This window comes from Lynx rufus, unplaced genomic scaffold (genome assembly GCF_022079265.1).
Source record: "Lynx rufus isolate CCGP_SWC_20201006 ecotype Redwood Valley unplaced genomic scaffold, mLynRuf1.p SCAF_7, whole genome shotgun sequence".
Lineage (NCBI taxonomy): Eukaryota > Metazoa > Chordata > Mammalia > Carnivora > Felidae > Lynx > Lynx rufus.
Window position 1 is genome coordinate 58,425,822 of NW_025814889.1, and position 24,953 is coordinate 58,450,774.

The window sequence follows — 24,953 nt, forward strand, 5'->3', positions numbered from 1 at the left end:
AACCATTCAAACCCTGATGTGTTTCCATCACCATCTTTTGCTCTTGGCCCTGTCTACCTAAGTACAGTGAAAATATTTTCCTAGATTGGCATTCTCTGAATCATTCATATCATTTGATGTAGCATCAAACTAGAATAAGAAAATAGTATTGTTTACAAGGAAAAAAATACAGGGAATTGATTACAGGGAAAAAATCAACGTAATAAATGTGAACAAAAAGAAATAGATGTAAATGGTGAAAAGTTGAATTAAACTTGGAAACATTACAACTTCAAAACTAAGCAGTGGTGGTATGAACCGAGACTTTTTTACTGATAATAGTTGAATAGGCTGATGGCTTATTTTATTGTGCAGAAATGTTCTAATTTTTCTCCTGAAGCTGGAAATGCCTATTTACCAGAATGAGAAAAATACAGTTATGTAAACTGCAGTGGTAAATTATATATGCTCAATTAATCCACAAGTACAGCCCTGGGTTTGCTTAAAGTTCTTTTTTTTTTTTTTAATAATAAGTGTATTTGACTCCCCATCATTTATTTCACTCATCCCCCTACCCACCTCCCTTTTGGTAACCATAAGTTTGTTAACAGTTTCTCTCTCTGTCTCTTCTTTTTCCTTTGCTTATTTATTTTGTTTCTTAAATTCTACATATGGGTGAGATCATATGGTATTTGTCTTTCTCTGACTGACTTATTTCACTTAGCATTATACTCTCTAGCTCTATCCATGTTGTTGCAAATAAGATTTCATCTTTTATGGCTGAATAATATTCCATAGAATATACATAGCACATCTTCTTTATCCATTCATCTATCATTGGACACTTGGGCTGCTTTTATAGTTTGGCTACTGTAAATGCTGCAATAAACATAGGGGCGCATGGATCCTAATTCGAAATTAGTGTGTTTGTATTTTTGGGATAAATACCCAGTAATGCAATTTTAGGTTGTAGGGTAGTTATATTTTTAATTTTTTGAGGAGCCTCCATACTGTTTTGCATAGTGGCTGTAGTAGTTTGCATTCCCACCAGTAGTGCATGAGGGTTCCTTTTTCTCCACATCCTTGCCAATACTTGTTGTAGAAAAAAGGTTTTAATCTTCTTTCCATGTTTTGTAGAATTCTCCAATGAAGCCAACCATTATTGGACTTTGTTGGGGGAGTTTTGCTTCAATCTCTGTACTAGCTATTGTTCTATTCAAAATTTCTATTTCTTCACGATTCAATTTTGGTAAAACCATATTTTGTTTGGCTGACAACTAACATCTGCTCTTCCTTTCCCAATTGAATGTGGTTATTTAAACTACAATAGGAAACTATGTGTTTGACAATGGCCACTACAGTTGGTTAGCAACTCTCCAGCTGCAACTCACACATTTGTTTCTGTTTCAGAAGTGGCTGACATTTATTTAGCATCTACTGTGTGAAAAGCAATTTGCATATATTACCACTCATGTCCCGGTATTCCTGGAAGGGAATTCCCATAGTTGTCTCCATCTGGCAGATGAAGAAAGAGCAAACAGAAATGTTTACATAATATTTTTAGGATTACAATGCAATATATAGTCAGTGATGCCTTATAATTTTATTGACACAACTTTTCCTTTTTTAATGATATACAAAGTTTATGGTGTTTTAGATTTGGGCAAGTCTTAGAAATTCACTCATGGAAACACAGCTAATAAGCAGTGGCTTGTTTGTTTCCAAATCTGTCCGCTTAATTCTGTCTCTACCCTAGTGAAATGGATGGTCTTCCATCAGGAAAGGGCACAGGTTTGAAAGAAATATTCATGAGGCAGTGCAGGCATACCCACCTAATCTGCCCAATAATGCTTTGTAATCAATACAAGAGGAAGTATATAAGTCAGAACCATATCTAAATGTAGTATATTTCACTACTTTTCTTAAAAGTTCAAGCCATGCTCCTTATACAATACACTCAACTCATTCATAAGCACAATTTCTCTACCATTACCAGTTAAGTATATCCTATTCTGTTAAGTGGAAAAGTGGTAGGTAGAAATGTGCACAAAAGAATGGCAAATTCAGGAAGTAAAGAAGGAAGAGATCAATACTAGATATAAAAAGTTTTGTGAACATCTGCATAGTCTGTTTGATAGCCAACAATGATATTAATATTTCAATACCATTCATTATTGGTCTTTGCTGCTTCTTTTCACTTTCCACCAACATAAGTGAGATGTGACTGTCATTTGTGTTTACAACATAGTGTTAGAATCATTGGCTGAATACTTGGGTTGGATATGTTTTAATACTTTACTTTCTGTGCAGTCTTTAACACCACTTTGTGAAGATGACAACCATGCCCAGGAAATTGTTAAGAAGCTGGAGAAGAGTATTACTTTCCTTAGCCAGTGCACGGCACGAGTGGCCAGTAGGGCTGAGATGCTTGGAGCCATTAATCAGGTAATCTGTCTCTGTTTCTTTTGCTATGATGAAACTACTAAAAATTACTATTTCCCCTGAGATTATGGATTACAGTTCTAGGAAGAAGTTTTTAAAAATACTTCTGTGTTGTACAAGATTTACGTATTTAATATGGAAAAAATGGAAAATGGAATATGCAAATAAAAATGTAAAAAAAAATACCCTCTCATAATAGCATTATCCAGGGACAGTCATCTAAATCATCTGTTCCAAATATCAATTTCACACTTTCTCCTTTCTCCTCAAATCTTCATCTTGTCCTTCCCCATCTTCTCTATCAAATAACGACTTTGCTTCCTGCCTCAGGGAGAACTTGGAGTCATTTGGAAGGGAACTGCCACAAGTTCCAAACCTAGTAACATCTCAACCCTCATACTTTGCCTTCCTTCACAGTACAAAACATGAGTTGTTTCTAATCCTGTCTAAGGCTAACCATCTCAACTGTATACCAGAATCCATCCTCCTAATTTACTCAGAGTCTTGGGGTCTGATTCTCCCTATTTTCCTTCAAAAATCTTCAACTTTCCCCACTGTATTGAATCATTCTCATGAGAACACATACATAGTGTCTTTAAGATGGAAAAAAACACAAAAACAAATAAAATAATCTTCGACCCTTTCTTCTTTGACTACCACCCTGTTTCTCTGCTCCCATTTCCAGCAAATTTCCTCAACAGAATTCAACAGTACTCATGGTCTCTAATTTGTCCCCTCCCATTCTCACTGAAATCTGCTCTAATTGGCCTTAACCTACCTATTTTCCTTAACCTATCTGCTATATTCAGCATGGCTGAGCTCTTTCTCCTCCTGGAAATACTCTCCTCACTAGGCTTCTAGGTACCACATTCTCCTGTGTTTTTCTCTCTACATCATGGGTCACTCCCTTCCAGGCTCCTGTGTGGGTCCCACCATTCTCCCAGACCTCATCAGTGGGGCCCAGGGCTCCATCCTTGTACATGTAATGTTCATCTTCTTCAATCCCCATACCATCTTATGTAGTCAGCTGATGACTCCAAAATTCACATGCTTATCCTAAGCCATTGCTGTGAGTTCCAGACTAGAATATACTAACTACAGATGCAGCATTTCCACTTGGATGTTTGACAGACAATTCAAACAACATATATATATTATTTGACAAACAATTCAAACATATATTAAAATAAACTGCCCATGGTCTCTCCAAAACCGGTTTTACTCATAATCTCCTTATCTCAGTCAAGGGTAACTTCCCTTCCAGATTATCATATTGAAAATCCTTGGGAGCAATTCTCAACACCTTTCTCTCACACTCTACCTCTAACGCTACAGAAAATCCTATTTACCATCAGAATATATCCAGAATTCAACCACATGTTTCTTTCTCCACTGCTACCACCTTGATCTAAGCTACCATTCTATGTTTTAGAGATTAATATAATATTTTTCTAAATGGTCTGCCTGTTCGCATTCAAACCAAATACTCCCCGCAACATAATCTGTTCTCCATAAAGCAGCCAGAGTAATACTTTCAAAACTTAAGCCAGATCATGTTTCTTTTTGGTTCAAATTCCTCCAGTGGCTCCTCAGTTTTTTTCAGAATAAAAACCAAAATCCTTATGATGGCTTAAAAAGATCTACATGATTCCCCTACCCTCTTACATCTTGAAATTAATTTCCTAAGTTTATCTTCCTGAATTATTGCACTCCAGCCAGACTGGTCTCCTTTCTGCTCACCAAATATGGGAGTAAAAATGTAGTTTGTTTAGAATCTGTTCAAAATTAGTGACTATCAACTTAATATAGACTCCTATATACTTAGGATGTTAGATACAAATTTTAATGGTAACCACAAACCAAAAACCTATGATAGATACACAAAAACAAAGAGAAATGAATCCAAGCATAACACTTGGAAAATCATCAATCACAGTGGAAGAGAGCAAGAGAAGAAGAAAGGAAGAGAGAACTACAAAAAAAAAAAATAACAAAATGGCAATGAGTACATATGTAGCAATGATTACTTTAAATGCTTTAATCAAAAGACATAGGGTGACTGAATGAATAAAAGGACAATACCTGTCTATATGCTGCCTACAAGAGACTCACTTCAGAGCTAAAGACACATATAGACTGAAAGTAAAGGGATGGAAAAATATTTCGTGCAAATAAAAATGAAAAGATCTGGAGTAGCAATATTATATCAGACAAAATAGAATTTTAAACAGACTGTAACAAGAGACAAAGAAGGTCATAATGATAATGGGATCAGTCCAACAAAAGGATATAAAATAGTAAATATCTATGCACTCAACACAGAAGCATCTAAATACATAAAGCAAATATCAATAGACATAAAGGGAGAAATTGACAGTAATACAGTAATAGGAGGTCACTTTAATACATCACTTACATCGATGAATAGATCATCCATTCAGAAAATCAATAAGGAAACAGTGGCTTTGAATGATACAGTAAGACCAGACGAACTTAATGGACATATACAGAACGTTCCATCCCAAACTAGCAGAATGCACATTCTTCTCAAGTGCACATGGAAAATTCTCGAGGTTAGATCACATGTTAGGCCAAAAACAAAATCTCAATAAATAAGATTGAAACCAAGCATCTTTTCTAACCACAACAGTGTGAAACTAGAAATCAATTTTAAGAAAAAAAAAACTTGAAAAGACACAGACACTAGGAAGCTAAACAATATGCTACTAACCAACCAATGGGCGAACAAAGAAATCAAAGGGGAAGTCATAAACACAAATGAAAATGAAAATACAGTGGTCTAAAATCTTTGGGATGCAGAAAAAGCAGATCTAAGAGGAAATTTTATAATGATACAAGCTTACCTCAAGAACCACAAAAAAATTTCAAAGAATCTTACCTTACACGTAAAGGAACTAGAAAAAGAACAAAGCCCAAAGTTAGTAGAAGGAAGGAAACAATAAAGCTCAGACCAGAAATAAATGAAATAGAGGCCAAAAAAAAAAAAATCAATGAAAACAAGAGCTGTTTTCTTAAAAAGATAAAGAAAATTGGTAAGCCTTTAGCTAGACTCATTAATAAAAAGAGAACTCAAAATCAGGAAAGAGAAAAAATAATGACTGATATCACAGAAATACAAAGAATTATAAGAGACTACTATAAAATATTATATATCAACAAATATAACAACATAGGAGAAATGGATAAATTCCTAGAAACATACAATTTCCAAAACTGAATAAAGAAGACATAGAAAATCTGAACAGGATTACTAGTAATGAATCAGTAATCAAAAAACTGTCAACAAAAAAAAGTTTAGGATCAGATAGTTTTGCAGGTGAATTCTTACCAAACATTTAAAGAATAGGTAGTACCTATCTTCCTCAAATTATTCCAAAAAATAGAAGAGAAAGGAAAGCTGTCAAATTCATTCTATGAACTCTATGAATTCATTCTGTGAATATCACCATTACCTGGATACCAAAACCAAAGACACTACAAAAAAGGAAAACTACAGGTCAATATCCCTGATGAACATAATTGCAGAAATCCTCAACAAATATTAGAAACCAAATCCAGTAATACACTAAAAGAATCATTCCCCACATTCAAGTGGGATTTGCTCCAGGTATTCAAGAATGACTCGATATGTGCAAATACATCAGATTCACAAAATGAAGGTTAAAAACCATATGATCATCTAAATAGCTGCAGAAAAAGCATCTGACAAAATTCAACATCCATTCATGATAAAAACTCAACAAAGGGGATTTAGAGGGGACATACCTCAAAATAAAAAAGGTCATATATGAAAAACCCACAGCTAACATCATACACAGCTGGAATATTTTCTTCTCAGATCAGGAATAAGACCAGGATGTCCAGTCTCACCACTTCAACATTGTACTGGAAGTCCTGGTCACAGAAATTAGCAAGAAAAAGAAATAAAAGGCATCTAAATTGGTAAGGAAGAAGTAAAACTCACTATTTGCAGATGACATGATACTATATCTAGAAAACCCTAAAGACTCCACCAAAAAACTATTAGAACTAATAATTAATTTCAGTAAAGTTGCAGGATACGAAACCAATATACAGAAATTGTTTGTATTTCTATACACTGAAAATGAAGTAGCAGAAAGAGAAATTGAGAAAACAATCCCATTACAATTGCACCAATAATAATAATATATCTAGAAATAAATTTAACCAAGGAAGTGAAAGACCTGTACTCTGAAGACTATAAAACAAAGAAATTGAAGGTGACACAAATGGAAAGACAGTCCATGCTTATGGATTGAAAGAATTGATATTGTTAAAATGTCCATATTACGTCAAGCAATCAATAGATTCAATGCAATTCCTTTCAAAATACCACCAGCATTTTTCACAGAACTAGAATAAATTATCCTGAAATTTATAAGGAGCCACAAAAGACCCTGAATAGCCAAAACAATCTTCAGAAAGATGAACAAAGATAGAGGTATCATACTGCCAGACTTCAAGATATACTACAAAGCTGTAGCAGTCAAAATAGTGTGGCACTACCCCAAAGTAGACACATACATCAGTGGAATAGGATAGAGAACCCAGAAATAAACCCTCATGTATATATGGTCAATTAATCTACAACAAAGGAGGCAGGAATATACAAAGGGGCAAATATCTACAGTTATTAAAGCTCTAGTCTTAGGGATAAAAAGTACAGCATAGGGAATGTAGTCAATAAATTGTAATAATGTATGGTGACAGATGGTAACTACACTTATGATGGTGAATGAAGCATAATGCATAATTGTCAAATCATTATATCATGCACCTGAAATTATGACAATATTGTATGTCAACTATACTTCAATTTAAAAAAAAATCCTGAGAGTTAAACTTTTCGAGACGTTATATAACTGAAAATGTTTTTATTTTCCTACTTAATTGATAGTCTAGCTGGGTGATAGATTCTAGGTTAGAGATAATTTCCTTTAGAATTTTTCTTGCATTGTTTCATTTCCTTCTTAATTTCTGGTGTTGCTGTCAAAGTTTGATGCCATTCTGACTCTTGAGCTTTTGTGTATGCCTTTGCTTACTTTCCAGAAGATTTTAGGATATCCTCTTCTCCCTACTGTCCTTTTTTTTTTTGGTATGAGTTTATTTTCATGTACAGGCCCTGGGTGGATATAAGCTGGCAAGTTCTTGAGTTCTAGAGATTTTTAAAAAAAATTATTTCCTTTTTCTACATTCTGTGGAATTTTCCTATGTTTTCTTGAGTTCTTGTTCTTTGCCTGTTGGATCTCCTGAACAGGTCCTTTTTCATCTCTTTTCTACTTTTTAGTGTTTTTGCTCCATTTGGGGGGATATTTCCTCAACCTTACCTTGAAGCTGTTCTCTTATGTATTTTTGTCATATTTTTAATCCCCAAACTTTATTTTCAACATGCAGCTTTTTAAGATCTTGTTCTTATTTCATGGATGCAACCCTTAATCTTAACTCTGACGGTATTTCTAGTTTCTTCAAAGACTTTGGGTAGTCGATCTCCTCCAGCTTGCTTTTCTAGTGCGGATTTTCCTCTTTCATGGTTAGAGGCTTTTCTCTGATTAGTGATGATCCACTATATAGCTGAATGGGAGCTGTGTGTATGTTGGGCAGGGGAGGTTCTCATTGTCTCTGAGCTTCACACAAGCTAGGATGTCTCATTGGGATATTCTTCATGTCAGTAATGTTAAGACTTTTATCTTGCTGTGTTAGATTCCTCAGAGGAAAACCTTCCAACCACCTGCTTTGAGAGTATAAGCCTGGCTGCCAGTGTTTGCAAGTTGGAGGGAGAAATCAGGCTAGGTATCTCACTATTTAGTATGTATACAGACTTTTGCTTAATCTCTTCTTTTCTGTATGATTCATTCACCATCAACTATCTGTGACTGCCCAATCCACAGGCTGTTTCTCTCTCTCTAAATATTCAACCTTTGTGGTCTTTTGGCAAAGTGATGAAGGGAAGTTGCTCAGCTGGTCTGAGTAAGGAGATCTGTGGATCTAATCACTTTTTATGCAGATTTTCAACCATTTCTTCTGTTATATATCTACCTTCAAGTTTAATTTCAGAGGCACCTTTAAATCCTGAGCTTTCTGTGGTGCAGTGCAGGTTGCTTGCAGGCTTACTGCTTTTTTTTTTTTTTTTTTTTTTTTTAGAGTTCAGCTTTTTCGGGTCTTAGACATTCATCACTAGTCCTTCTACTAGCAAGCTTTCAAAATTTTATTATATCTTCTTCTGTTCTATTTTTCTTTGTGTACTCATGTCTTCTTTAAAAAAATGCCTTTATTGTCACTTTAGGGGAATTTAGGGATGGAGTAAAGATAAATGCATGTGCCTAATCACCATTTTTTAACTGGATATCAAGAACAGTATTTTCACTGTAAATTTATTCTTTTTTTTCCTACTAGGAAAGCCGAGTTAGTAAAGCAGTTGAAGTGATGATTCAGCATGTAGAAAACCTGAAGAGAATGTATGCCAAAGAGCACGCTGAATTAGAAGAACTGAAACAGGTTCTTCTGCAAAATGAAAGGTCTTTTAATCCTCTTGAAGATGAAGGTAATAAAAATTTAATAGTATCAGTTATGTTTTTCTAACATTCTCCTCTTTCATTCTCTCTTACAAATTCCTATTATGTCTTTGATATAAAAACTTTAGGTTAAGGTTATGTTAGAAGAATAACTCATTCCTGTTATGTAGCCCAAATGCTATAGATATTATTTAGAAGACAGGTTGAGAGACCAGAAGGATTCTTTGGTAATGACACCAAAAAATTCATTAAATTAGATTGCTGACATGAAAGAATATATGTAATACAACCCATCGAGTTTACCTAATGTTCTCCTATTTAGGGTGTGTTAGAATTGGCTTTTTCTCCACACATAAAACACAGTAGGTTAAATGAGCCACTTTCATCAACAATGGTTTTGTATTTCTCAAAGAAGGAATGACTGTGGCATAGTAAGCTGGCTGATGGATTGGATAATAGACATCTGAGACCATGGAAAATACCTTAAAACATAAGGTTTATATAAAGTTTTAATTTAAATAGTGTGAACCTTTCTGAACAGAATTATTCTAATGATCTGTTCCCTTTTCTAGAAAAAGTAATCACATTTGATAATCTTCTTATCTGTAGTTTCATTTATTCAGCATACATTTATTTAGCGCCTCCTATGTGCTGGGTAAGCATTGTGGACATCTGTAGTGACATAGAGGATTGCATTCCATCAATTAAAGTGGTAATTGTTATGAATCACAAAATAATAACCAGATACTTTTATTGCTCAGTAGTCTCTGGGGTCTTATTTTCTGACTTTTGCTCTTCTTTGTAAAGAATTAAGACTGTTGCAAAAAAATTGCATATGTAATTCCTAAAATGTGCAAATGTGTTTTTCCTTTCAGATGACTGCCAAATTAAAAGACGCTCATCTTCTCTAAACTCCAAGGTAATTACTAATTGTCTATCAAATGTTACCGATGAGATGGTTTTAAAATATTATTTGAAACATGGCTTTACATGTAAATCATATGTCTGTGTTTATGTAGTTATGTGTGTATATATGTATGCTTTTATACTTACTGTATGTGTACATCAATTAAGTTTCTCCAAAAGCAGGAGGAAAACCAGATAGTTTCTTTTTCATATAAAACCAGAGTTGGAAAGAGGCAGTCCCAAAATGGTAGAGAAGCTTCACAAAATCCAAAAGGCTCAGTCTCCTCTCACTGCTTCATCACCCGCAGCCCTTTGCTAACACCTTGAGGTCTAGGATGGCTTCATCGTTTCAGGGGCACCAACTCCTCATGGAGTCACATTCTAAGAAATAGGAAGAAGCAAAAATGGATATTCCCTCTCCCTCTCATGATAATTCCTAGAAATCCCAGATAACATTTCCCTTTTGTTTCTTGGTTGAAAATGAGGCTGGAAAACCCGTTTTTAATTCTGGAGTCTTTGTGCCTAACTAGAAACTCAAGGAGGTTTTTTTACACCAAGTGAAAAGGGGAAAATGGGATCTTGAAAGTCAACCAGCAGTTTTTGCCAGTTTGAAAATCAGGATTTCACAGACTTTTTTGAGCAAGAGACTTTAAAATCATTCCATCCACATCTCTTTCACAAATGAGGAAAATCACTTTCACATAAGTTAAGTGATTAGTTATGATCACGTAGTGGCAGGACCATGGTGAGAACCCAAGTTTCTTGGACTGTAATTTTATATTTTTAATATTCAACTAACCTATACAATTAAATTAGGAATGGTGGTTTAAGAAAAGGATTCACCTTAAGCTTCTTTAGTCTATCTCCTACATTTAATATTACATTTTTATTTCCTGAAGTTATACTTAAACTTTAAGAACCACATAGTAGTATATCACATTTTCCTCTGCAAATCTCAATGCTGATATGTAAATATATCAATTTATCAAAATATGCCCATCTTTAAATGTGTTAAATGGAAAAAGTGAAACCACGAAAAAAAAAAAAGCTAGAAAATAGGTACATATTTATCGCCTCTTGAGTTGGGGAAAACCTAGGCATAAAAGAAACACTACAGCAAAAGACAGATTTGGCTGCATTAACCATGAAAAACATTTCTGTCAGAAATATCAATAATATGGGCAAAAATAATGAACAGATAGTTCTCAGAGAAGATATATACATGACTATTAAACATTAAAAAAATGTTCAATGTTACTAGAAACCGAAACAAAAAGCCGTATCTGACTGGCAAAAATTATACTCATCGGGTGTTGGGAGGAGGTAGAATATAAATTGGTAAAATATTTCTGGAAGGCAATTTGGCCATAACAAAATGTGTCTGTTTAACTCAGCAATGACCAAATGCAGGTATGTGTAGGTACAAGGATATCCACTAGTGTTATATATATACAATGATAAAATGCGGATAATTTTCTAAATGTACTTTTTGCCCCCTTCGGGTAGCCATCTTCTCTTCGGAGAGTGACCATTGCCTCTTTGCCCAGAAATATAGGAAATGCAGGAATGGTAAGCAAATTCTTAAGTGTTCTTAGCCAAAAGCAAATTAATTTTCATATAACAAAACATAAACTTCACTAAATTGACATTTCATTATTTTTTAAATTATTTCTGAATTTTAAAGGTGGCTGGGATGGAAAATGACCGATTCAGTAGGAGGTCAAGCAGCTGGTAAGTGTAATTTTATGGTTGCCCTTTGGGAACCCTCCTGTTTTATAATTGACTGAAGTAAATGTTTGCAATAAGTAATAAGAGTAACATTTGATTTACACAGAGTACATGCACAATAATTATAAAAATAGGTGTATAACCATGAAGTTTTATAATGAAGCATAATGTGAATATGCCAACAAAAAATAGTACTTATAAATTGATAATGGCTACAGATATATTTAATTTGACAAGTGGCTATAATCATCTTTATTTAGGCGTATTTTGGGGTCAAAGCAGAGTGAACACCGTCCCTCATTACATCGATTTATTAGCACCTATTCCTGGGCAGATGCTGAAGAAGAAAAATGTGAACTAAAGTAGGTGAAGCTTGGTGTGTTTATTAACCTGATGTGAACTGGGAAATAGTGGGGATCACTTTTACTCTATGGAAATGAGATCGATGCTTCATCATCAAAAAGATAATTCATTAAGACTTTTATAAACTGTAGAGCATTCTATAAATGTTATTTGCAAATACATTCACTCTTTAGTACCTAAGTCTTGAGTTAGAGAAGACCCTTAAATTTGCCAGAATTGTGAAGATTATTTTTTTCCTGTATAGGCCATCTGAGAGAAAGGTCAGTATAGAGCCACAGAAGTAAAATGTCCATCTACTTAGATTAAAAAACAAAACAAAACATGAATTATATATATGTATGTATAGCATATAGGCACATATGTAAATTATGTGCATTATATATACATCTATCTTCCCTTTATGTGTAAATGAACAGTAGGGGAAATGTAAAATGCTATATTGCTATAGGTCTGTGTAGCAAGTTAAATAAAATCTTCTATAGCAAAAGGTAGACAGCTGAGGAGAAGGGACATGAAGAAATGCTGCCTCTAAGTCCTGGGTGAACATTGGACAAACTATTTAACCTTATTTGGTCTGTTTCCTCATCTGTAGAGATCTGACTGAAATGGCTTTATGTTCTTTTTATACATGTTTGTTGCCTGCCTACTATGTGGTATATACTACATTTGATCCTAAGGGGTATAAAGAAGAGTAAGACATAGTCCCTACCCTCAGTTTTTTTTGTTTTTTAAATAATCCTGGGAGTCTATTGCATATGTTGAAAGTTCTTTTCAGATTTAGAGCAAATGTAATGGAGTTTTCTTACCTGGGTGAAAAAAAATCAAGTTTTCTCCAAAAGATTACAATCTATCTTTTGTTTTTTTGTTAGTACAGTATGATTTCTACTGAGAAGTCTTTGCAAACAAAAAAACTGAAATCTTGAGAAACAAGAATCCAGGCATTTGGACCTTGTTTCCTTTAAACACTAAAACCATCTACACACATTCCCTATAAGAAGTCCAACAAGAAAAGAAAAGAAAAAAAAACTTGGAGAAACAGTTCCCTTTAGCAACAGTGAGGGCCTAATGAGCTTCTAATTTCAAAATTCAAATCTAACTAGGAACTTTTTAGTGAACATGATAATGAAACAAGTTTTGTTCAGGTTAAAGGAACTCCTCTGTAGATAGCAATTGGATTGAAAGTATTTCAAATAAAATCATACTATTTCTCAGCTCGTTAAATATTAATTGTAGCTAGCTTTGTACTGAACATATTTTTATAAACAAATTTTTATAAAAAGATTTATAAAATCTTTCAAAATTAAGATTTTTAAAGAAGAAATGGCATTTTGATGTTACTCCAGTTTAGCATAAAATCCACTGTTAATTAATTATATGGTAGAAGGAGAAAATATTTTACTACATATTGAATAAAAAATACGGAAGAAGAAATATTCACATTTGTTTTTTAAAGTATGATTACACATACACAAACAGGGAAAGAAATCACAGATTAATAACACTGGTTAATTATGAGTGGTGATAACTGACTAATTTCTGCATGTTCTTTGTAAATTTCTCCTTTTGCTTTGGATAGTATCTCAACTTTTTACAACAAACATTTTCCTAAATATAGTAAGTTTTAAAAATTAAATTCCTATAAATGGTTAAAAACATAAATTTAGTGATTTGAATTTTAGAATTAGTTGTTTTGCTTTAGAAAAATATATATCTAAAGCCTCTTTAGTGGTACAATCTAGCAATATTTTATAAATAATCTGGTACATTATCCATGGTCTCAAACATTTTTAAAAATACTTATTTACAGAAGTAAAGATGACTCAGAACCATCTGGAGAAGAAACAGTAGAAAGGACAAGAAAGCCAAGTCTTTCTGAAAAGAGAAATAATCCATCAAAATGGGATGGCTCTTCAATGTAAGTTGTCTACTTGCTCATGATACCATTTTCGTAGAATGGGGAAAGATAAGGCAGGGTTAACAGTATTAATTTTAGTCAAAGTACTAAAAGACTTGTCAAATTGTTAAATTTAGGGTAAAAAAACAAATTTTGCATGGTGTACAGGAATTATGCCTGCATGTGTAAGAGTTCAGTGTTAGGAACTTGGCCCTGGAGTCAGATGGCCTAGGCAAGTTCCCATCCATTATTGAACACCAGTTTCTTTATCTAGAAGATAGGAATGATAATGGTAGCACCTGTGGCATTGTTTTGTTGTCATGATTAAATAACTAGCACATGTAAAATGCTAAGTGTAGTGTCTAACACAGTTAACTACTTTCAAAGACCTATGATATAATAATCTTTTCTTATGGGGGTTTCTAAAAATAGTTTAAATTTCAATATAGCAAAAGTCCAGGGTATGGTGAGAAGTATGTGACATAGGTATATACACACATATCATGCTCTACCCCAAAAATAACATTTTTGTTTCTACTGTAGGAATAGAAGTTGCCTTACTCAATTGAAAGAATGAGATAAATACTCAAATGTTCTTGTTAATAGTTAAGAAATGCTATGGTGATGATCTGAAAATTAGGTGTCTGTCTCAGGCATTATTTAACTCTAAATCATTTCTCTAATTCTAAAAATTATTGGGGGTGGGGATGGGGGCAAATTGTAGTACAAACCAAGACAGCAGGTCACATTAGGTAGCTTCTTACAAGGCACTGTTGGTGGCAGATCAAGGATTTGATTGGTATTGTTGGCAAAAGGAGTGTTTCTAATAACAGATTGTTGCTATTACCAAATACTGACTTTGTATTTTCCTTATAGTTATGACACAATAGCTTCCTGGGCAACAAATCTCAAGACTTCCATCAGAAAAGCTAATAAGGCACTCTGGCTTTCTGTTGCATTCATTGTACTGTTTGCAGCTCTGATGAGCTTCCTCACGGGACGATTTTTCCAGAAGTCTGTGGATGCTGCTCCCACGCCAGATGGGGACTCCTGGATGTCTCTAGAACAAATCTTGTGGCCATTTACTAGACTCCAACACAATGGACCGCCACCAGTGTGACCAGAGCACATCTCAATGTGTGTGTCTTCATTTTTAAAGTTTCAGTATCTGAACTTTGTAAATTAGTCATTTTTAGCTGGGAAATTATAGCATAGAACCAGAGGGTCTCAGAAGGACTGCAAGATATTTTACATTCCCTCTTTCTGTGATTTCCTCCCAAATAAAATATAATGGGGAGGAAGCCTACCTATGATCTTTTAATGAGCTTTTTGAGGCGATCTTACATGTTGTTTGTTAAAATTTATTGAAATAAAGAACCATTCAAATCTTCATACAGTGAAAACTGAAAGTATTCATGGGAAAAATAACCCCACTTTTTAAAAAATAACATTTGAGTATAAAATGCTGACTAGATTTTAATAACCTACTGGAAATATATCAACTCATTACATTTTATTGAATAACCTGATTTTTTTCTCCAAACTGCTTGATTCTTCATACTGAACAAAATTTACCATTGGGGATTAAGAGTAGCTGAGTAATCTCGTCGAGAGTAGCATATAGCATACAGAATCAATAAACTGGCATTTGGAGCTCCTAATTTTCTCCATTGCTTCTTTGGAAGCAAAATCCTTAACCAGGTGATACAGAGTAGAATGAAACTCTGTTTCTTCTTTAAGGGCTTCAGAGAATGTTTCACTGTTTTCATTGATTTTGAGCCTCTGTGCTCTGTCACCACTAAACATTAAAAGGGTCCAGTTAGGATCCTGAACAGGTTCTTCTTCAGTAAGGTGTTCCCTCAGCTAAAGAAAAAGAAAATTAGAGAAATCCATTAATAGTTCTTCTATTAGATATTTTAGCAGAGTGTAATTTGAACTAAGTCCCCCAACTTCCTAATGTAAAAGAAACATTCTTAGTGTCCCATTTCTTAAACCATGTGTTTATAGACCTTATCAAAATGTATTAATTCATTCAACAGAGATAATGTTGAAAAGCTATCATGTGCCAGGTATTATTCTAGGTTCTGGGGATATAACAAAGAAAGAAAACCAAACAAGTAGCAACTGCAACAATAAACCCTATCCTCAAGGAGTTTACATTCAAAATACACAAGTAAATATGGTGGCTCACTTATGCTAGAACATTCATCAGTCAGCATTTAGAATTTGATAAGATACCTTTGTTCTCAGGCAGTAAATGTGCCAGAAAGTTAAACTGGAGGCCTACCCATCTCTGAGAAAAACGTTTGTGAATCATAGATATATTCACATTTAAAGCTTCCATTTGTTCTTGTGTTGAGGTAAAGAGAGATAAGGACATTAGCCTAAAGTTAAGAGGGTTCGACACCATACTGGGCAATGAAGGCATGATCTTTACATAGTTCGGCTTTATATTTTTGACAAAATAAACAAAAGTGAAGTTTGAAAACTATTTTGGATGCTAATTTTTTTCACCTTTTCAAGAGGAGAAACTATGCCCTACATTCATTTAGCTTTTGAGTACCTTATCTTCTTTTGGAGGACAAAGTTTTATGGGTTTTTGCATACTCTACCTTAACTATAACTTTTTTTGAACTACATTCTACATTCCACTTGCTCCAACCAAATGCAAAAGCAGAACTTAGCAGGGCCAGTTGTCGATAAGCTTTAATTTCTACCAAGGGTTCCTGTCAATATAAAAACAAATACAATTGGTCATAGAGCTTCACAACAAGCCTCTCTTCCATCTTTGGCCTCCTAGAGTTGCTCCTCAGTACAGAAAAATCCATTTAAAATGTAATATTAGATGACCGCCCGGTCAGGACAAGGCAATGGTGTTGCCTTTCAGAAGAGAAACCAAGGTCCAAATAATGACTGACAAGGGGTCTGATGTCCCGCCACATACACCCCATGATCTATCATCTCCTTTTCTTCTTCCTTTGCTTTCTTCACTTGGCCTACTTCCCCACCTTCAAGTTTTGCTTAGATCTTACCTTCTCATTGAGTGCCCCCTCCTCCGACACCCTGTTTGCCATCGTATGTCGCACTAGCCCCATGATTCCTGACCTGCACTTTTTTCCATAGCACTTAGCATCTTTTGACATACTAGATAAACTATAAACATAAAAAGTAAGATGATTTTTGCTTTCCTATGCTAGAATGTAAGCTCCACAATGGCAGGGACCTTTGTTTTATTCACTAATGGATCCTAAGCACCTATGACAATGCCTAGAATATAAATGTTTAGAAAAAAAATTCTTGGATATTCTGCAATGACTAGTATACTACATTCAGCATTTGTAGAGTGGCAACTGAGTGCGTAAAGCCAAGGTGTTTTTTTCTTGCACATATGTACACTGTACTCACATTTTCCAATGTTATAGGTCTACCTGTATTGTCATATCTGATATATGATAAACCTGTTCTTGAGTACAGAACTCTTCTGCCTAAAACATTTTTCCTGATTAGAACCTTGTCTTCGTTTATATATCCTATTTATTAAATGTCTACTGATTTAAGGAAGACATTAAATCTAGAAGTGCTAGAAGAATGCTAGGTGATGAAAAAGCAGTCCCCATCCTCAAGGAGCACAGAGTTTAACATGGAAGGATCTTATTTAACTAAAGCCTAATGGGTAACATGAAGCAGTATGCAGATGGGGAGCCTCTGCCAAGAAGCAGAAGGAAGTGGGTTCTGTATCAGTGCGTTTAATTTTGCCTGATTTGTCATGTTTGGGCAAATGTTGAGTCATTTCCTGTTTTAAGAAATCTTACATACGTCCAGCCTGGAAGAAGGAAGAAAACATACAAAATGCAGAACTGGCCAGTTGTGGACAATGCTCCATTTGTGATATGAACATCATACTACAGGCTTACTCTTTTGGGAAAGATTATTACACTTGAGACAACCCTGGGTTTCTGGTCTTTCCCTTTATTCCCTCCTTTCTAACTATAATCCTGTACATGTGGATATAGAAAACCTGCAACATACCTTAAGATTTACGTAAAATTTAGTACTTGCTAACATTCTAACTGTCCATTACATTAAATCTGGAAAGATTTGTTCTTACCTTACGATTTATAACAACATAAAAATGAGAGTGTCCAGTAGGAAAGATATTCAATCCAGTTTCTTTCAAAGCAAGAATAAAAGAAATAGGAGTCATCCATCTTCCTTCCAAAGTAGAGGAGTGTTTCTTGTTATCTACTTTGACTGATGCTAACATGCAGAGGTTTTCCTAATCTCAAGAAGAAGAAAGAAGCGGTTATGAATTATTACTTCGTTCTTCCATTTCCAGACTTGACGCTCTTTATACCATTTGTTTTTTAGCCCTATATCATTCTGCATTGAGAAGAATGCAGGACAGCTATGTTTTAAGCCAGCTCCGAGCTTCGCCACAAAGTCTCCTTGTTACCTCACCCAATCGGTCAACCTTTTTTGGGCTTTATTTGAACAATCGAGGGACTAACGTCTCAGGTGTCCTCCCATCTTACAAGTTATGATCTAAGAACACTGATGATGGTCATATTGAACTACAATAGCCATTCGACAGCTATTCATGTTGCAACTTTTAAGAATACTTTTTTTTTTTACACATATAAGACTTAACATAATGCAAAATTATCTGGTTTTAAAGTCTGCAATGTGGCAATCTGAAGGTGTACAGAGTTCACATCTCTCTCTTCCAGTTTTGAGGAAGAAGCCTCTTGAGAGTGGATCAAAAACTCTCAAAGTCATATTACAATCGGGCTTGTAGCTTCATTAATTGGTCTATTTCTACTAACTTTAGGGTTCAAAATTGCATCTCATTTATTACATGTTATTACTGATCCAATTACTATTTCATTTAGAATTTTTGTTTTATTTTGTTTAGAAATTGTGGCTCGGTCAGTTAAGCAACGGACTCTTGATTTAGGCCCAGGTCATGGATTTGAGCCCTGTGACCAGCTCCGCGCTGACAGTGCCTGCTTGGGATTCTCTCTCCCTCTCTCTCAAAATAAACTTTACTTAAACATTAGGAAAAAAGGTTAAAAAATTATGGGTCAAAGTATATTTTAAATATATTTATAAAAGACATTTCAAAATGTAAATCACCAACGATGGATTGCTTCGACATGCTGTCCTCAAAGAGGCTTACCTCTTTCATATGACTTACTATAACTGTGACTTACCTTAATTTGTATTTGTATCTCAGTAAATACCGTAGTCACAGTCAAAAGTACTTTATTCACATCAAGTGGTCTGAGTTCCCATGACTGGAATGGCATGTTAATATGAGTATCTTGAATCAAGGTAACAGGGCCAAAAGTTTCTAGGCTGAATGTTATAAGTCTTTCTTCTGATTGGTAAAGGACATTGCTGATGCCATCAGTCTGCCAGTGTTTACCTTCACAATAAGAAAGTCACAGATTCATTTTTTTCTACACAAAAATAAGATGAATGAAACCACCCAAATAACTGCAAATGTGTATAAATCTTTTACATTTAGAATAGAATCTCTACAAAAAGCCAACTTTCTGGGAGTTTCTTCTTGTCTACAGGATCAAGTCCAAACTTCTCAACATGGTATGTAACACCTTCAGAATGAAGACCCATGTTTCTAGCTTCATCCCTTGTACTTCCTTCACTTGTTTTTAGCTACACTTTTTTTTTTTTTGCCTCTCCCAACAATATCATATACCTCTGAGCCTCTAAGCACATGCAGTGCTATCTTCCTAGAGCACTTAATCTTACAGAGAACCTCTCTTCATTTAAAACAAAACAAAACAGGGGCGCCTGGGTGGCGCAGTCGGTTAAGCGTCCGACTTCAGCCAGGTCACGATCTCGCGGTCCGTGAGTTCGAGCCCCGCGTCAGGCTCTGGGCTGATGGCTCAGAGCCTGGAGCCTGTTTCCGATTCTGTGTCTCCCTCTCTCTCTGCCCCTCCCCCGTTCATGCTCTGTCTCTCTCTGTCCCAAAAATAAATAAACGTTGAAAAAAAAAATTAAAAAAAAAACAAAAAAACAAAAAAACACAACTTTAAAACTCACTTGTGGTAAGCATATAATTACTTTTAGTAAATACACCCAGTTGTGCAACCAGTACCACAATCCAGTTGACAACACTCTTATCCTCCCCATAAGATCTTTCTTGTCCATTTTATAGTTAATTATTCCCATTCTCACCTCCAGCCACAGGAAGTTTATTTACTTCCTGTCTCTAAAGATTTGCCTTTTCTGAACTTTTCATATAAATACAATCCTGTGATAGGTGGTCTTTTGTGTCTCTTACAACTCAATAATAAAACACAACCCAATTTAAAAATGGGCAAAATATTTGAATAAACGTTTCACCAAAGAACATCTATTAAAGGATAATAAACACATTAAAAAAGATGCTCAACGTTATCAGTTATTAGGGAAATACAAATTAAATCCCTGAAATACCACTTCATGCTCACTAGAATGATTAGAATCAGAGAGATAAATAATCACAAATGTTGGCAAGGATATGAAAAATGGGAAACCTCATATAATGCTGGCAGGCATGTAAAATGGTACAGTTACTCTGAAAAACAATTTGACAGTTTCTTAAAAAGTTAAACCAATTTACCATTCAACCCAGCAATTCCATCCCTAGGTATATACTCAAGAAAAAGGAAAACCTACGTCTACACAAACACTGGCATGTCAGTACCCTCTTAGTCTCTTAAGGCCCAGTTAAATATTCCATACCATGACAAGCCTTCCTTAATGCTCCAGGTGGACCCACTGTTCTTCTCCATAACACTTTTAGCTATTACAATAGTACCTTACTACATCGTATTTGTGGCTTTGCCTTGTCTGCCTCTCCTACAACTTTGAAAATTTCTAGAGGAAGAAACTATGTCTCCTTTATTCTATATTTCTTCTTGTGTAGCACAATTATGGAACACATGAGTCATTCCCTTCCTAGAATGCCCTCTCCATCTCCACATGGCTTTCTCCTCACATGGAGGGTTCCACTATTTTTGACTCTTAAATTCAATATGCCAAATCCAATTATATGGATAAAATAAGTTATTCATAATTCTTTTTGTTTTTACATTAACAAAATTACCTTGTACAGGCAAAAATTATGTATGACCTCTAAATAAACTCCCCATATTTGTAGCATTTCCTGGAAAAAAGTTTCCCCATGGGAAGAATTATCAGAGTTGTATATTGCTATCCAATTAGTATAGTAAAAGTCAAATTTTACTTCCCTGAATCATGTGGAGTAATTGCCTAATTCTAATTTAGTGTGAATAATTTTTAATGTCATAAATATTTAAGGAATATTTAAGGAATATTCCATTAAAGGAAAAGTGAAACTTCTAAAGCAACATGAAGGGAAAAAATTACCTAACTGTTCATTTTGATATGTTTTATTATTTAATGTATTGACAGACATATACTGTTTTTAATACTGTTTATATTCTATTTCTAGAATATAAATACCTTGTGGCTACGTCTACACAACCAAAGTGTGGATTACTGCAGCAATCGTAAAAAAGTTTAAACTACATAATATTTATCCTTCTTGGCAGAGAAATTCCTAAATGCTCTCCTCCTATAACTGAATACATTAACTAATAGCTCTGTGCCTTTGTGATCGTATCTGTTCCCAACCTGTCACCAAGTAAATACTTACACAAATAGATGAATGTAAATTAATTCACATTAAAAGTAAAGTTCTATACCTTTTATCCAGCAGCCTCAAAACTGCATACATTAATTCACAAGATCAAGACCTTTCAAAGTTTAGCCAGCCAACCCCAAATAAGGTATTTGTTAATGATCAGTGAATCATCAGTTTGTATTCTGCTGGTGCTTCTGATTTTATTGATATTTATTTCACATTTTGAATAAGCAATAATTTCCCTTGGTTCAACAATCAAAAGTTATAAAGAGGCATAAAATGGCTGTTTTCCTCTGTCTCAGATTTCCCAATGGCCAATTCCCCATCTCCACTACTTGTTTGTAATAAGATTTGTAATTTATAAGTTATTAACATTAAAATAAATTTTAATCACCCTAATCTGAATTATATAGTCATTTCAAAAAATGCACGTTTTTCATTTTTTTGTTTTCAATGTGTTGTACTATTTTGATATTTTTGGGGTTTTTTTAAAACATAATTACATAACTGTAAGTGACTGTTCAGAAATTATGGCAGATATAAATACTTCAAGAACTAACAGTTACAAAACTCAATAAATAAACTCCAATCCCTGTTCATTTCCATCAAGAGCAAACAAAGACCCTAGAATTGCCATAGAAATGTGTAAGATTAGAAACTGGGAGTGTAGACACTGTATTTCCTGTTTTAAGGAGTCATGTTATACCACTTTTCATTACATAATTAACAAAGTGAATTAAGGTATTGCTGTACCTTCAGCATCCCACCTTGCAACCATAGGATCCTCAAAAAAGATTACATTCTCCTGAACTTCAAGCGTGACCTCTATGGGTGGGAAAGCATTTTCTGTTTCAAAGTCTTCTGTACTTTCTGGAGGATATATATATTTCTGCAGTCCTTCTTTGAGTATCTTTTAAAAATGGCCCAAAATAACATCAAATTAGAAGCTGACTAGTAACAACGATGCAAATATTGCTGAATAAGCTATATAGTTTTTTTTTTAATATTTATTTTTTGAGAGACAGAGACAGAGTGCAAACAGGGGAGGGGCAGAGAGAGCAAGAGGGAGACACAGAATCTGAAGCAGGCTCCAGGCTCTGAGCAGTCAGTGCAGAGCCTGATGTGGGGCTCCAACTCACAAACCATGAGATCATGACCTGAGCCAAAGTCAGACACTTAACTGACTGAGCCTCCCAGGTGGCCCTATATAGTTATTCTTAGTAAGTACTGAAGATTGGTCTCATTTAATTACAGACTAACAAAAAGTCACAACAAAGTTAAAAGATAATGGTTGAGGGGGAAAAAATCACTAAATTTGAATTACAGAATTTAACCTATGCTAGGTTCTATGCTGGGACTTACTCATCATTTTATTCCTCCAAGTAATTCTACAAGACATATATTTAATGGAGAAGATAACTGGGACTTAGAGAAATCACATAATTTGCCAAAGATTACAAAATGACTTCAAGGAGGTGCCACAACTGAGAAACAGAGCTACAGGACCCCAAATCCCATATTCTAATACATTGGTTAGGGTGTGTATGTGAAGAGAGAAAGGAGTATAAGCAAAATTTGGGAAGTGTAGAAATGAATGGATAAAAGTAAATTAAAAATCATCAGGTAGGTATACCTTAAACAATGTAATATGTCAATTACATCTCAATAAAGCTAGGGAGAGAAAGTAAATTAAACCAACAGCAGATTTCTCTGGGAAGAAGGTTTGTTCATAGCAGAAAAGGATCTAGGGAAGAAGGATCTAGGGAAGAAGGATCTAGGGAAGCAGAACGTAGCAGAAAAGGATCTAGGGAAGAAGGGGGGGGGGAGATTAAGAATGGTACAAAATAGAGGAAAAAAACTGGATGGGTAAAAATTCTAGACAAGGTGGGAGAGTACTAAAAAGAGACTTGAATAAAAGCAAGAAGACCTCTTTGTTGGCAGAGAGAAAAACAAGTATAAAGGAGTATACTTCAGGCTCAAGGAGAAAATGTGGAATGGTGGTATCAGGATATCAACAAAATTCAAGAACAGATCCTTGAATAAATTCTTGAAAATCCCAACTCTGGCTGGGACCTTCCCATGGATAAAGAGGATTTTTTTTTTAATGTTTGAGAGAGAGTGTGTGCACATGGGGGTGGGGCAGAGAAAGAGGGAGAGAGAGAATCCCAAGCAGGCTTTATGCTGTCAGTGCAGGGCTCCGACCCAGGGCTCGAACTCATGACCATGAGATCGTGACTGGAGGTGAAATAAAGAGTTGGACGCCTAACCAACTGGGCCACCCAGGAGCCCTCAATAAAGAGTTCTGAAGGCCTACCTTCACCAAAAGGATGTCTTTCTTGGACCCCTACCCCATTGTCTTTCAAGTATCCCTTAAGTAGGAAAAGCTGATTCAAATAGATTCTTCAAAGTAGCTACAGACCATTTTATCTCCCCCAGGCATGGTCTAATAACTGCATTCTCATTTGTGGGGAGAACGGAAAAGGAATAGCAATATCACCCCGAAGAGGGTAAAAATTAGTTAGGGGGCATGAAAAGATCATACTCTTTTAGGTGTAAAGCACAGCTATATGTATGGTACATGCACAAATATACTGTATACCTCTGGTATTAAAATTTCATGGGCGGGGGTGGTTAGGAAAAAAAATGTCTACAAAGGCTCTTTAGAGGGGTGATAGTGGAAAAAAAAATAAAAACTGAGAAATACCACTCTAATATGGGAATGCACCAAGGTCCTTAATGGGTAGGGCTGTGTGTGAGAAATGCCTGGTAGTCTATGTACATGATGTGCTAGAGGAGAGAGAGAAAGAGGTGGACAGACAGAGAAAAAGAGAGCTAAGGGGATGAGGGAGGGAGGGGGAAAGAAAGGCTGGAGAGCAAGGAGGGAAGGAGGAGCGGGTTATGACAATATAACAGGGTTATTTGGGACACAAGCACCATGAAATAAAGTTAAAATAAACCAAGTGAATACCAAGGCAAATGTTAGTAGTTATTAAAACAGGAAAAACTCCTTCAAAAATGATCTAACAACTGCTGTCATTAGCATCCTTACTAAAAGTGTGGAACATGCATCAGCAACGTTGGCATCACCTGGATCTGTGCTTCTTAAACTTAAATGGGCATATGAATCACCTGAGGGTCTTCTTAAAATGCAGACTCAGTAGATCTGAGGCGAAGAACCAAATTATGCATTTTTAACAAGTTTCTAGGTGATGCTGATGCTGCTGGTTCATGGACCACACTTTATACATCTAGGATCCAGACCAGTGGTTCTCAAACTTCAAAGTGTGTTTTACTAAAACAGATTTCCGGGCTTCACCTCCAGACTTTCTGGTTCAGTAAGACTAAAATGGGACCCATGCATTTGTGTTTCTAGAAAATTCCCAGAATGATGCCAATGCTTCTGATCAAGGGA

At 35.1% G+C, this 24,953-nt stretch overlaps 2 protein-coding genes across 4 annotated transcripts in view; one reads left to right on the top strand and one right to left on the bottom strand.

The window, feature by feature from the left end:
- Nucleotides 1–15,258, top strand: part of IRAG2 (inositol 1,4,5-triphosphate receptor associated 2) — a 129,323-nt gene extending 114,065 nt beyond the window's left edge. For all 3 annotated transcript variants that reach the window (XM_047066829.1, XM_047066830.1, XM_047066831.1), the window contains 8 exons: nt 2,290–2,424; nt 8,857–9,004; nt 9,851–9,894; nt 11,388–11,450; nt 11,566–11,612; nt 11,870–11,971; nt 13,780–13,887; nt 14,743–15,258. In XM_047066829.1, coding sequence (XP_046922785.1) covers nt 2,290–2,424; nt 8,857–9,004; nt 9,851–9,894; nt 11,388–11,450; nt 11,566–11,612; nt 11,870–11,971; nt 13,780–13,887; nt 14,743–14,986 — 891 coding nt within the window. In that variant the 3' untranslated portion in view covers nt 14,987–15,258. The remainder of the gene's footprint in view (nt 1–2,289; nt 2,425–8,856; nt 9,005–9,850; nt 9,895–11,387; nt 11,451–11,565; nt 11,613–11,869; nt 11,972–13,779; nt 13,888–14,742) is intronic.
- Nucleotides 15,259–15,361: 103 nt separating this feature from the next.
- Nucleotides 15,362–24,953, bottom strand: part of DNAI7 (dynein axonemal intermediate chain 7) — a 49,300-nt gene continuing 39,708 nt past the window's right edge. The window contains exons 10-14 of the mRNA XM_047066832.1: nt 22,295–22,451; nt 19,077–19,291; nt 17,975–18,142; nt 16,479–16,592; nt 15,362–15,729 (exon numbers count right to left, since the gene is read on the bottom strand). Of these exons, the coding sequence (XP_046922788.1) occupies nt 15,451–15,729; nt 16,479–16,592; nt 17,975–18,142; nt 19,077–19,291; nt 22,295–22,451 (933 nt within the window). The 3' untranslated portion in view covers nt 15,362–15,450. The remainder of the gene's footprint in view (nt 15,730–16,478; nt 16,593–17,974; nt 18,143–19,076; nt 19,292–22,294; nt 22,452–24,953) is intronic.